The 14,155-nt window shown below is 41.5% G+C and overlaps 1 protein-coding gene across 1 annotated transcript in view; it reads left to right on the top strand.

Moving 5' to 3' along the window:
* Window positions 1-219: 219 nt before the first annotated feature.
* Window positions 220-14,155, top strand: part of ADGRB3 (adhesion G protein-coupled receptor B3) — a 445,728-nt gene continuing 431,792 nt past the window's right edge. The window contains exons 1-2 of the mRNA XM_083856501.1: window positions 220-944; window positions 3,709-4,477. Of these exons, the coding sequence (XP_083712627.1) occupies window positions 3,724-4,477 (754 nt within the window). The 5' untranslated portion in view covers window positions 220-944; window positions 3,709-3,723. The remainder of the gene's footprint in view (window positions 945-3,708; window positions 4,478-14,155) is intronic.

The following is a 14,155-nucleotide window of genomic DNA, read 5'->3' as shown; positions in this document are numbered from 1 at the left end:
GGGCGGCGGTGACGCGCGCGGACACGCGCGGAGCGGGGCGCAGGCGCGCGCCCCCCTTCCCTCAGCGGGCGGCCGGGGGCGCGCGGGAGGGGGCGCGCGCGGGGCGCGCACATGCGCGCGCTCGCGGGCCGGGTCGCGCGGAGGCGGGCGGGCTCCGCACACGGGCGCGCGCGCACGCCCAGGCAGAGCCACACGCAGCGGCACAGACGCGCTCCCGCCGCCGCCGCCGCCGTGTTCCTGCGCGCCCGGCGCTCGCTCCGCTCCCCGACATCGGCTGCCGAGGACCCCCCGCCGCTGTCCGGCCATCGGTGCCTCAGCGGGAGGAGGAGGGAGGAAGGAGGAATAGTCTATTAGTAATAACAACAACAACAACAACAAAACCCACCAACAAATCCGCACTAGCGCCTTAGTCCTTCTCTCAGACCGTCGACTGCCTGGCATCGCCGTGCATCGGGCTGCTGTGCTGAGACTTTGTTTCAAGTAAAAAAAAAACCAAAAAAACCAACAAAAAACCAACCAAACAAAAAAAAAAAAAAAAAAAAAAAAACCTTCGCTTGCTCAGCCACTTCCATTTTTTCCCCTGCAGTCTCGCTGGTTTGAGGTGGTTGTTTTTTGGGTTGCTTTTTTTTTTCTTTTTTTTTTTCTTCCTTTTTTTTAAATTTTTTTTTTTTCTGTTTTCTTTCCCTTCATGAGGTTGGATTTGGTGGATCCGGAGCCAAAGCTGATTTTTTCCCTCGGTGGGGTGTGCGTGTGGCGTGCGGGGATTTTCTCGCTGCGTTTTTTATCTTCTGCTGCTTTTTTAAATCTTGGTTTTGAACCTGAGCCGGGAAAAATGGGAAACGGTGCTTCCGTCAGAAGGGGAATCTCTCCATCACTGTTGTTGGGACGTGTGCCTGTGGTGCTAGTGTTTTAGAGAAATAGCCTGACAGCTTTCGGAGTGGAAGGTAAGGGTGCCCGGGGCATTTCCATTTCCCTTTTCCAGGGATTACGACTGGAGAGCTTTTAGCTTGGGATTCCGGGGAGGAGGCGGCGGAGGAGGGGGACAGGCTGTTGCTGAAGGATAGAGAGAGAGAGAGACAGCACATACGAAATGATCTCCGCATTTACTTCAGCGCTGCAGTTTAAAAGTTAGACAAGTCCGTCTTGCGACAGGTCTGCTTCCCTGAGAGTAATTTCCAGCGAGACCGAGAAAACCTGAGGTTTGTGCACGATTGGGGTAATTTGTATGGGGGGTGGGGGGAATTGTTAGGTTAATAGGAAGTTAAAATAAGAGAAGTCAGTGGGTCTTCTGTTGGGAGAAAAAAAAAATAAATGGAGTGATGGCGCCGTCTATGTTCGGCTAAACTACAGTGTCACCTAGAAAATCAGTTCGGGGAATATCCAAACTAAATGCCCGTTTCTTTTCAGCAGAAGAGGGTTCTCCCCCTTCCCAAATAGGCTGCCTTAAGCGTCTGTGGCCATTCTTTAACTCCCTCCTCTATGGAAAATAAGTATCTTTTTAATCTGAGTGTCTTAATCCTTCCAGCGAGCAGGTTCACTCTGCATCTAGCAATGCTGCAAACTAACTGAATGCTGCCGGCACACTCAGTTCGTGTGTGTGTGCATGTGTGCGTGTGTAATGCACACAGGGAGAGAGGGATAAAGACAGTGTTCTGTTTCAGTAGCCGTGCATGAACAAATGCACAGCTAAAATGAGGGCTATTTGATTACATTTCTTCATAGAAAACAGCCTAGCACTGCAGAGGTCTTTATTTTTCTAGTGCAGATATCACATAGGATGGAAAAAGTCAGAGGCTTTTTTCCTTTTCAAACAGAAAAGCAAATAAGCTCCCTTTCTACTTTCCAGATTATAAAATTAATCCTTTTTCATGGGTGGAATTCTTAATTTAGACACTTATTGTCACATTGGCTTTCAACGCCTACACCATCCTGAATAACACTGCGCAGAACTGCATTGCCTGCAAAGTGCTTCAGCAGAGGGGAAATTGTTTCCAGAATTCCCAATAAGTTTTTATTTTTTAAAACCTTAAATGCCATACCAGCCCTGTTTGGAGAAGAACCATGTTATTCATTGAGACGGATGCTCAGAAAGGAGAAAATCTGACCATGTGGATAGACCCAGCAGCAGCTCTGCCTTTTTTTTTTTTTTTTTTTTTTTTTTTTTTTTTTTTTTTTTTTTCCTTTTTAAACCTCTGCTATAAAGAGGGTTAGAGTTGGTACTGCTTTTTGCCCATTTCAGGATTCAGAGTTTTCATTATAATCTAGGAGATACGAAAATCTCTTCAAGGGAGCTTAATCCGGTGACTTGCTGTGTGTTACGCAATGGGAAACAGAAGATGCCTTGCTGTTTGGTGAGGAGATGAAAAGCTAGGCAAAGACACATCAAAAGTCAGTAACGGTGCCGACTGTATCTGTGCCTCTGCTTACAGAGCAACAGTGGAAGAGACTGCAATCTAGAGTTTTGAAATTAGGTTGGTATCACTTTTTTCTGCTTGCATTTAAGAGCAGAAGGTGAAAAACTACTCATTTGTAAGAGATAAGCAACTTTTCAAAGGTTAATGCTGAAAACCTTAAACCTGATTTTTTTTTTTTATATCATTACAGAGGTAAATACAACTCAGGTTTGCTGTATGAACCTAGGCCACTGTTAAAAGAACAGAGCATGTGGAGACTGTGAGGGTTGGCAGGTGCAGTAAAACATCTTTAATTGGAGATACTAGGAGAGAAAATGTAATATTTTTTTTCATTGTTCAAGCGCACGGCTGCAAAACACAGGAACTAATGAGACAGTACAAGTAATTTGTAATAAGAGGGCAAGTGCAGTCCAATAGGTGCAGAGATCCTGCTGTAGCACAGCCAGTTATACAGAGCTACTGATTGTAATACTAATACTGTGATCCATTTTATATATCCTTGGAGGCTGAAGCACATTGAGATTATTATCTTAAAAAGCTGGCATTTAGTGGTTGTGTCAGACCAGCAGTAGTTATATCCATCTGTCTTTGTTTCTTTCTTCAGTAGTGTCAAAATTTTATTAATACATTAATCTCAGTGTTTTCTGCCTTGTTAGAGACCTCTGTATACCAGGCAGCCAGGGTGAAGACACGTAGGCATATGGGAGATAATGTTCCATTTTTAACAAATACTAATTGGTGCATTTTTAAATTACAGCTGTAATAATTCAGTTACTCTCAGACTTAAGAGAAAAATCATATATAACAAATTCTGCCTGATTTGTTTTCCTATTCTGAGGAAATTCTGCATGTGCTTATTGTATATGCACATACATAACTATAGAAGATGAATTATTTACTTTTGGAATAATAAATAAATAAATAAATAAATAAATTTCTCTTCTCTTGGTCTGTCAGGTAAGGCATCTAGGTTTTTACTTAAGTTGAGCAGTTCTAGTCCACGCCATGATGACTAAATCCTAGAGAGGAAAGGGCATTCCTATTAATAATCTAATAGATGTTGAGTTTTAATTTGTCTGTGGAAGACGTGTCTGTGGCGATGGCCACGTGATGGCGCTGTGCACACAGCGGCAACCCCGGCCCTTGCGTTATAAAATAAAAATTACCTGCCCTTCTTTCTGAAAGGGGCTCGAACTGCAAGCTTGAAAACAGCTGGCTCGAATATTGGAAGGAGTTTGGTTTTCTATGCGTGAAGAATTCTACTTGCATTTTTATTTCATTTCATCTCCTGCAGGCCAAATGACATAGGATGAAGGCTGTTCGTAATTTGCTGATTTATATATTTTCCACCTATCTACTGGTTATGTTTGGATTTAATGCTGCCCAAGACTTCTGGTGTTCCACGCTGGTGAAAGGGGTCATTTATGGATCGTATTCTGTAAGTGAAATGTTTCCTAAAAACTTCACAAACTGCACTTGGACGCTGGAAAATCCAGATCCAACCAAATATAGTATTTACCTGAAATTTTCCAAAAAGGACTTCAGCTGCTCCAACTTCTCCCTCTTGGCTTATCAGTTTGATCATTTTTCTCATGAAAAAATAAAGGATCTTTTAAAAAATAACCATTCTATAATGCAGCTCTGCAACTCCAAGAATGCTTTTGTATTTCTGCAGTATGATAAGAATTTTATTCAGATACGTCGTGTCTATCCCACCAACTTCCCAGGATTACACAAAAAAGAAGAAGACCAAAAATCCTTCTTTGAATTTTTGGTGTTGAACAAGGTGAGCCCAAGCCAGTTTGGGTGCCATGTGTTATGCACTTGGTTGGAGAGCTGCTTGAAATCTGAAAATGGGAGAACCGAGTCCTGTGGGATCATGTATACAAAATGCACCTGCCCTCAGCATTTGGGAGAATGGGGAATAGACGACCAGTCCCTGGTGTTGCTCAATAACGTGGTGCTGCCCCTCAACGAGCAGACGGAAGGCTGCCTGACCCAGGAGCTGCAAACCACCCAGGTCTGCAATCTCACCAGAGAAGCCAAGCGGCCACCAAAAGAAGGTAGGCGCTTCTTGGAGGGGGGGCTGAATGCCATGCCAGTGTCTAAGTCCTGCTGCCAGCTCCCTTTAATACTCACATTTGTTTCAGTTGTACTCTACTCTAGCTCTCCTCTAGATGAGGCGAAAGGGCTGGAGAAGATGCACACTCCCTTATATGCAGCGAAGGCTGCATTTTCATTTCTAAACTGGCCTAACCTACAGCGTATAGTTCTGCTGAGCACTGTTGAAACTCCTCACAAGTAGGGTCCATCTGTTTAAAGGCCTCACTTGCAGTAATGCCCACAGGTGGTGAGCCAGAAATCACTCTCCCCATCACCACCTCTTTGCAGCAACCACCGAACTGCAAAACCTTGGCCTTCTTGCTATGATCCCTCGACTTTGCAAGGAAAACATTTCCAAAGGCATTCAGGCAACCTGACCAAAAGACCAAGAGATTTACCAGGTTCAGGATACCTGGTCCCTGGACCAGACCTCAGCAACCTACAAACAAACCAAGAGCAAATGCAATTCCTTAGGGTGAAGCCTCTGCCTGAGATGCGTGGAGAGGCGAGGCACTGTGCAGGCAGGACATGCTGGTTTAACCTGCTGGGAGCCCTGTGAAGGGGCCACTGGCTGCTCCTGCACCCATTCTCCAGGCAGTCTCAGCTCCTGGAGATGGAGGCTCAGAATCTCCTTGCAGTATTAGCGAGGAGGGGGTTGTGATGTGTCATTCCCAGCAGATGCTCCAGTCCCCGCAGCTGCTTCATGTCCCTGCTGGAAAAAGGGGAGGGGGGTGCTGTGGAGGGGTGGGAAGGCAGGGGTCTAGCAGTTAGCATGGCAGCCCTCCACCGAGTCCCTCTGTTACGTACCTCCCATTTTAGCCTGACATTTTGGGGAGGTTGGGGCAGGAAGGCAATTTTTAGAAGGACTTTGCGGGGTTGTGAGGCAGGGAAGGCACGGGTCGAACATAGATGGAGGCTCTGGATGCAGGCTCTTGGCGAGGGGGTCCTTCAGAGCTGCCATGGGGGGAGGGGGAGGATAAATCATCGAGCCCGGGGTATTGCATTTTAATGCAGGAAATGTTCCCTTCTCTCCTTGTTTTTTTGCATAGCCACAAAGCTCTCAGTCTGTGGCGAGGCAGTGCCAAGCTCCCAGCCCCCCTAATAGAAGTTGCTTTGTGGAGGAATGTAACATTGACACGTTGTTAGGAGAGGATTTTCTTTAAGGGCAGCCAAGCCCCAGTGCTGTGGGAGAAGAAAAGCTGAACTCGCTCCAGCTGCCGCGGTGCCAGCGGCCAAGGGCAGGGCCGGGGGAGGGGAGGCCGGCCAGGGGGACACTCGGAGCGTCCTGTGGCTCCGCGCCCTCCGCCACCCGACAGCCCGGGATCAGAACGCTTCCACGGGGCGGGGGAGGCCCGGGGGCCCCAAAAACCTCCTAGAGAAACTCCATCAGTGGCAGGGAGGGTGTTTAACATCGTTTAGAGTTAATTAGTGCCCGAGGGGGCGGAGGCAGCCCCGGCCGCAGCAGGCGGAGCCGGGCGGGAGCCGCGGGCGCTGCGCGGGGAGGGGGGGAGGCTCCGCTGCCGCCCCTTCGGCCCCTCCAGCCCCTTTAGCCCCTTCAGCCCCCGCCGTGTGAGCCGGGGGATCGCGGGGGAGCCGCAGCCCCGGCGGGGAACGCGGCCGCCGCAGAGCGGAACGCTGCGCGGGTCCAGCGGGAGCCTGGAACAGGGCGGGAGGCGCATCCCCGGCCCCAGCCCCGCGGCAGGCACGGGCACCGGGCCGAGGGGCGCATCCAGCCATCCATCCAGCCATCCCTCCTCCCCGCCTCCCATGCCCGGCCTTCGGCACCGGCCCCTCGCGGGGCTGGGGGCCAGGAGCGCCAGCACATCTTTGCCCAAAATACACTCAATTCCAAGAGAATTAATGTATCCAGGTTGAAACATCTGTTTCAGAAATGGACTTAGTTGAAAGGACAGAGGAAGCTTAGGGCAAGCATTTCTTTGGTTTGTTTTCTTCCCTTCAATTTTTAAACATGTTTCCAGCATGTTTCGCTTCCAGTTTCGGACATGTTTTAATTCTTTTAAAACCTCTACTCTTGGGTTTTCCTGCACAGGAGCTTGAGAAATGGCATTGTTGGAGAGGATGGGAATTTCATTTGGCAGGTGGAAGGTTAAATATGCTTGGTTTTCCACTCTGTTTAGTGGGTCCAGTTTTGTATTGATGAAAATGTTTACAGTATTAGAATTACTTCAATATTTTATTTAATTGCTTTAATGCACTTTGAAATTGTTCATTAGATTTTTACTCAAAGTTATTATCAGTTTGCAAATTAAGCCTCACTGTACTTCTCAGTTAGCACTAAGCTTTTTGTTTTCCACTCAGTGTCAAAAGCAATTTTCCCTTTCCTCAGAAGGCTAAAAATCTGTGAGAGAGGTGTGTTAAGTCTTTGTTTTCTGTAGATACAGTCACATTTATTAGGCACATCAGTCGGGTGTATCTGTATGATAAAAGCTGGTTTGTGGTTCAGATCAAGGCCTTACTGAGGGGTCAAAACGTAGAATGTTCTTCCTACAAATGTGATGCAGTTCATCACTTCTGTCTGCAAACATTAAGGCAAGAAATACAGGTTTTCTTTCACAGACAGTCTAGTTCAAGTTAGATTGGCACAGGTAGCATAAATAAGGTAGACCAATAACTAAGAAATGGTTGTTAGGGTTCATAGTGGCAACTGAAAGTACAGTTTTGCTAGTGTAAGTTGAGTTTTAAGGGAAATGGAGTTTACTATTGAGAGAGTGCTCTAGATTGGGTGTTTTATGAATTTGTGCATTATTTTGAGATTTTGTACTGACATTACCTAGAAGTGACTCTTGGAAAGGAATTGCAAAGACCTGACAGCTTTCTAAGTATTATGCAAACCTTCCCATCTATCAGATTTGCTTTCATCAAGCTTGACTGCATGAAGTGTAAAATCTTTTCCCAAAACTATTTCCAGTCCCATTTTAGAACACTTATGTAAATAGAGAGCATTTAGATTAGAGCCAACTGTTTCTATTTTAAACCTCTGAAGATTTTTACAATTTTGAATATGATAAATGGCTTAGGAAAATGGATGAAAGTCAGTATTTTTCCTTTTTAAGAAGTGTTGCATTTTATAAAAGACGTGACAAGTATACAATGGATCATTGTGTTTCTAAATGTGCTGAAGTGTTGAACAATGAAAGGATCTAGGTCAAAAAAGTAGAAACTGTAACTGTTGGTTTTTAATAAAATAGTTTGGAAATATGTGGTTTATTCAGCATTTCTTCTGTAGGAAGATAATCCTTGGTGTCATTGAGTAAAGCAATATTGAAAATGGCTACCATTTCACTTAGATCCAGTTTTCCTATATCTGGATCCTTTTCTGTGGCCTTACATTTGAGATGCTTACCTTGGATCAAAGCACTGGCAAATAGATCTCAATTAATACTTTGGTATTCTTTGGTATATCCTAAATTTTAGGGCTGTGGGGAATTTGTCCTCTTGATCTTCAGTGCTGTGACTGAAGTATTGTCGTGAAGTTTCTCTGTCAATAAGACAGGGCTCAGTTCTAAGTCTAGTCGACATGTAAAGACTTTGTATGTAGTTAGTCCAAAAGAGAATCCAAAAATCTTTTTTCTTATTGTGGTCATAATATTATTGTGGGGTATTGTAACGGTTCCTTAGACAGAAACTAGAGAGAGTTCCCTATTGGGTTTACTGCCAAATCTGAAAGGGTTCCTCCTGAAAGGATGGAAATAATTCTTTGTCCTGTTATTTACACCTAAGAGAACAAGAGAAGGGAAGTTCACATTTATTAAGTCTCAGCATTTGGAGGCTTAATCTTGTACTCGTGTTCAGATGGTCTAAAATAATTTTAGTAGGGATATCGTATTATGCTAGAAATGTAGCATTGGTTTACTTTGTCAGAAATTCTAAGAGCTCACTGTGTACCAGCATCTCAGTATTCAGCAACTGATTTTTTTTTCCTGATTTCAAATCCAACAACAGCACGGAGATCTTAACGGAGGATTTACTGTAATATATGTGCCTTTAAAATAGTAATTTATGTCCCACTGTTGAATAATAGTAAGATGTAGGATGCAGACAATTTTGTAGAACTTTCTTGACATGTATGTATTTATCTATATGCCATTCCATGAATGCCACTTCCTGTTGAACACATTTGAGATGAATTCATAATATTCATCACATACCCAGAGGTCACTAGCTCAATAAGTAGGCTGGACATCCCTAGTCAGAAAGTCACACTCAGTAATACTGTGTCATATGATGGCTCCATCACAGGATTAAAACTGTTAAATCAGTGAAGGATTTGTCTGGTAAGATCAAAAATCACAAAATGGAGTCTAACAACTATATACTTTTACAGGAATATTTTAATATTTAGAGAGCAACAACTGCTTGAGACTAAAACAAAATTTAGAAAATCAAAAATAAAACAGTTGACCAAAATATTGAATGAGTGCAGGAACATGCTTGAAAGAGGCTTAATAATTTTTATATCCTTCTGCTTGCAGCGGCCCTTTTATTCATGAGTTCAGGGGGACAAAGGAGGATGAGCACTAAGGGAAAAACACACTTTTGAATTTTGTGTGAAGAGTATTTTTCATTCTGTTTTACAAAATATTGTTTAAAAACTTTAAACTGATATACTGAAATAAGTGGTTACCATGCAGGTTATAAGCAGTTTTATGCAGTTTTGTTATTACACTAATGAGCAGTTTGATCTCAGTGAAAATCTGTACTATAAAGAGAAATAATTTCACTTTAAATATTTTTTTAACCTAAATATTGTTCCTACTAAAGTGCTCATGGTCATCATAGAAACATTAATAGAATCAGTTAAAGAAATCACATTTTTGAGTCTGGTTCCCCGTGGAAGGAAATATTTTAAAATCTCTTATGGATTCCCATGTGCTACATAATATGCCCTATTTTGACTTACTCTGCTAGAAGAAATGATCACCCTAAACTTCATATTTCTAGTACATGTTTGAGTCATTCTGAACCACTCATTATAGGGCGCTTTATCACAGTCATGTGAGTTTGATTTCAAATTCTTTTTTTGAAGCAGTGTACTGTAGAAAAAGCATTAATGATCAGCACCTCCTTTAATCAATAAGCCTTACCTTTGTTTTAAATTATTGTATGTGATTATCACTAATGACTGTACTTTAGTTTGTGCTGTATTGATTATTTCCACCTGATTTACTTCAGTAAACTATGAAGATTCTTGTTTTGATGTAAAGTTTTGAAGTTTGTGTGCAAGAGTAATCAGCACTTCTTTTATGTGTATGGAATTCAATGGGATTTGGATCAATCCTAAGTGAGTTGTCTGATGCTTTGAAAAAGGAAAATACCCAGACCATTTTCTTCACGATACAAAAAAGCCTATATAAATGGCTTTGCATCCAGTTATTTAAATACTTCATTAGTATTAGTAAATGTACTTCTCTCTCTCCAGGTGGTAATTTCTTTGGTATCACAGTTTCTATCAGTATTTTGTTCAGCACTTCTCACACACTAATGAGATGGCATATTATTTTTTGGGAAAAATCAGCTGGCTTCAGTTTAATGTTTGCTTTAGGAGGGATCACAGGTTTCCTGTATAGGATTTGAATAGCAGTGTTTTATCAACTCACTGTTCATTTAAAACATTCATGGCTTCAGCTGAATGATGTTATAACCCAAACCAGGATTTTAGTTTCTCAACTTTTTACTTTTGCTTGAATTAAACCTCTGTTTGTGTACATTATGGCACTCAGACATTGGTTATCCTGCTCTCAACTGGCCATAAATGCGGCTACAAACCTCCACTCAAAGAAACACAGGACGTAAATAGAAACCAGTGATAAAGAATGGGCAAGGTGTAGAAACAAATCAAGTGTTCAGAATGAAGCTAAAGCAAGTACCCAAATTAGGAACAGAATTCAAACTGTCTTGCTGCTGCCTCCAGTGAACAAGTACTTGACAGTCCTGAGTTCTATACCATCAGGTATTTCACACCAGTCATGCCTTCTTTGTTGGCCTTTCTTGTTCCAGTAGGCTGTGCCTTTTGTCTTCAAACTCTTCTAATTACCCTTTGTGTGGGCAGAAATGATCTGCAATATGTTTACTGTATTTTAGACTTTGCCCTCTGATTTTCTTCTGCTTTTGACAAATGTGGAAGTATTCCAGACTAGAACAGCCATTAACAGAAGTTGGTGTAGATTCTGCTTACACAGTGGGATTTCAGTTGTTAAGTCTTTGTGACATTACATGGAATTATATTATGACATAATGCAGGTACTGCATTTTTTATTTTTATGAAGTGGTTTATACCTGTGTTTATTTCTATTTTATGTGTTTATATAATACAGTGATTATACGATGGTTTATATTCAAACTGTTCTCCTGTGCTCTTTTTAAGGCACTTTTTAAAGCAATGTCCTCTTCTGTTCAAATCTATCCATATTGCTGTTTTGTTTAGTTTTCTGCTTGCAAAAGCATGGAAAAATGTGCTTTGTGTGTGGGTATACACAGAGGAATTTTCAGAGGAGATTTTCTTTTTTTCTTCTTAGGGAATTAAATTTTTGAAGTTTATTCAGTTGTGTTTTATCAAAGGATTCCAACTCAAAGTTGTAGCTCTCAAACTGGAGTTTAGTTGTTCATTTATAAATATGCAGTAATTGTAATAAAACAAAGGTCACTGTAGAATTCCATTGAGCATTGTTTGCATTCACTGTTAACAAGAAATATAAAATGCTCTTTAGGACAGAAAAAGTTGTACATGATACAAAATACAAATTTACAAATTATGCATCACTGATTTATGAATATTTCAGAGTTTCAGCCCTTTCTGATGTTAGTTTAATCTCAAGAGGAAGACAGTCAAATTTTTCAAAGTCATTCTCGGTTTTGTTAATCTGATAGAGAAGTTATAAATAAAGTTTTTGTCGAATTACTGACACAATTTTCTGATGGACTAGCCACCATCAGAATTAGTAAGAACAATAACAACAGGGTACAAGATCCATGTTCTTACTTTGCTCTGCAAAGGCCAAGTTACTGTCCTTACTCAAGACAAATTCACCAGTCTATCGATATAATTTGGTCTAAATGTAGATTAGATTAGACCCTACGAAAGAGGTGTGAAACAGTAATAACAGGTTGGTACTACCAAAAGCAAATTATTTCATAATTTTTATTTATGAATTCTTTTTATTTCCCCATAGCTTTACTTTTGAAACCAGCCTTGACATTTGGTGGAGCAAAGCAGATGTACTTTAAAGAAAACTCAGTTATGTAACTCTTGCTGCATTTCTTTCAGTTTTAGCTGGTTAGTCTGTCTCTATGTGCTTTATTTCAGTTTCTTTTTCATTATTTGGACGGGAAAAAAGGCATATGATGCACTCAAATTAGTATTTCTTTGATGGTGTTGAAAATGTGTGCAGCTGAAATTTGGAAGCAAGCTATTTTCAGTAATTAAGTCAAAATTTTATTTATATCTCCTAGAAATGGCAGAAACAACAACAAAAATATAAAATTTGAATAGCATCCATTTTTTTGGAATCTCAGTAGAAAATTGGTGAACATGTTACCCACTTTTGGGCAGTTTTCACTAATTTGCTGTCTTTAATTCTTTAGATAATGAAACATTTTGGGAGCTGACTGGTACCTGTTGTTCTTCATGTACGGTAGCTCATTCATTAGTTATCTAGGGATGCACCTACATAATTATTACTGTAATTATTATGTAGGGATACACATGCATTCCTTATGTTAGGTAGGAATTTTTTAACCATTGTTGTCACCAGCTGAGGTATACTATAACAAGTTGCTTGTGAAAATCTGAGGCCCCATTGTGGCTTCACTGCTTTGCCTTTGCTGAGTTATGTCAGTACACCATCCAAGTAGAAAACTGTTCACCTTAGATTTTTTAGCTGTATGATCTTGATGTTGGGCAAGTGTGCTATAAATGCCCAGCTAAGCTTCCACTGGAACCTAAAAGTGGCACAAAAAAAGAGCTGAGGAGAAGTGGCGAGGCTGGTTCAGTACAGTTTAAATTTGCTTACCTGAAAAAGTCTATCAAAAAGTGGTCGATACATGTTACCCTTGCCTGCTCTTTTCAACAGGTTGGCAGCCAGTTACATAATACTGTGTTTCTAAGCAGTTGCACCGTGTTTGATTACAGCATTACTGGCAGATCCTTCAAAAGAGAGTCCAAGATAGATGTTTGTCCAGGGCTTCCCACTGACGATTAAAGAGTGGTGCAGATCGCTGTGAAAGTGCACAGAGTGCTTGGGGATAAGTCAGCAAAGCCTTGGTAGCTCATTCCAGTAGTGGAGCTAGAAAGGGTTTAAACTACAGATTAAAAAACCAGAATCTAATTCATGCTCTTTATTGGTTATGAAAAAAAAAATGTTTTGTGCAAGAATATAATTTTTCCGAAAAGCTTTTCTAAAATCTTCAGTCTGACTGTTTAATATGAAATATTTTTTTGAATCCTAAATGGTTCACTTTTTTTTTTTTTTTTTTAATAGTGTTTGCTTATCTGTCCTGTTCTTTTCATTCCCTTTTGTACTGTGCACATAGAAGATTTTAATTGTCTGCAAAGCCAGGCACTTCAGCTTGAACTGTAACAAGTTGTGTTTTTATCCTTGGAAGTGTTTCATTTGTTCTGTGGCATTGGCCAATATCTACAGTAACTGGAACATGCAGATGCTCCATGCTGGTGTGTTTGAAGGTTGATAGATGTGCTTCACACTGACAAAGGAGAAGAGGGAAAACGTTCAGCACTGCAGGTGTAATGTGCCTACACAGCCTTGTCCAGCTGGTCTGTGCATCAAATGTCTGGGAATTCACTAATAATATAGAGAGTATCATAAAGTTTCACTCTCCGTGGATAGGAGGAATGTGCCAAGGCTGGGATATTAGCCAACCTCAGCAACTGATAAGGTTGTGAGGGTTATGTATGGGGCCATAGGGCTTCAGTGGATTTTGCTATTATTTAGGTTCATAAATGCAATAGACACTAGTTATACCTCTTGAAGCAGAATTATGCCCAGAAAGGTTTGATGGTTATTGTCCTGGGAGAGTTTTATGTGCCTAAAAATAATTGGAGCCTGCTCTGGAACCAGTGTTTTCCTGTCTTGTAAATGAATTTCCAATTATGTATTCACTGAATTTTTAATATTTTCATGAGAATTGGAGCAGCTTCATAATTGGGAAAAATCAACAATATTCCTAATCCTTGACCAGAGAGAACCTTCTGAGAAGCAGAGCCAGATTTCTCCAAGTGCTGCTGCAATTGTTTACAGGACATTCAGGTCTGGGTTGACAGTTGATACACAGAAGATTATAAAAGGAGGGGTGCCTCTGTAAGAGGAGGATGCCATCTCTGGTTGTGTCTTCTGCAAAGCTTGGTCAAGCTGGTGTGATCCAAGACCACCTTTTAGAATCACTCTGCTCAGGAGTTTGCTACTTTTCACAGTGTGGCAACACCCAGAGCCTTGTGTGCAGCTTGCTCAGGTTGCCTTGAGGCTCTTAAACACCAGTGGGTGTGGGCTGCCCTGGGATGAACATTTTGGAAGTCCTTATTTTCAGTATGGGTCTTGAAAGTGATGATGAGTCATGTAAACTTACTTGCTTTCTTTTGTAAATGCTTTTTGATGTTCCTTTCT

This window comes from Zosterops lateralis (assembly GCF_965231275.1).
Source record: "Zosterops lateralis genome assembly, chromosome: 3".
NCBI lineage: Eukaryota > Metazoa > Chordata > Aves > Passeriformes > Zosteropidae > Zosterops > Zosterops lateralis.
This window is presented reverse-complemented; position numbering and strand designations above follow the sequence as displayed.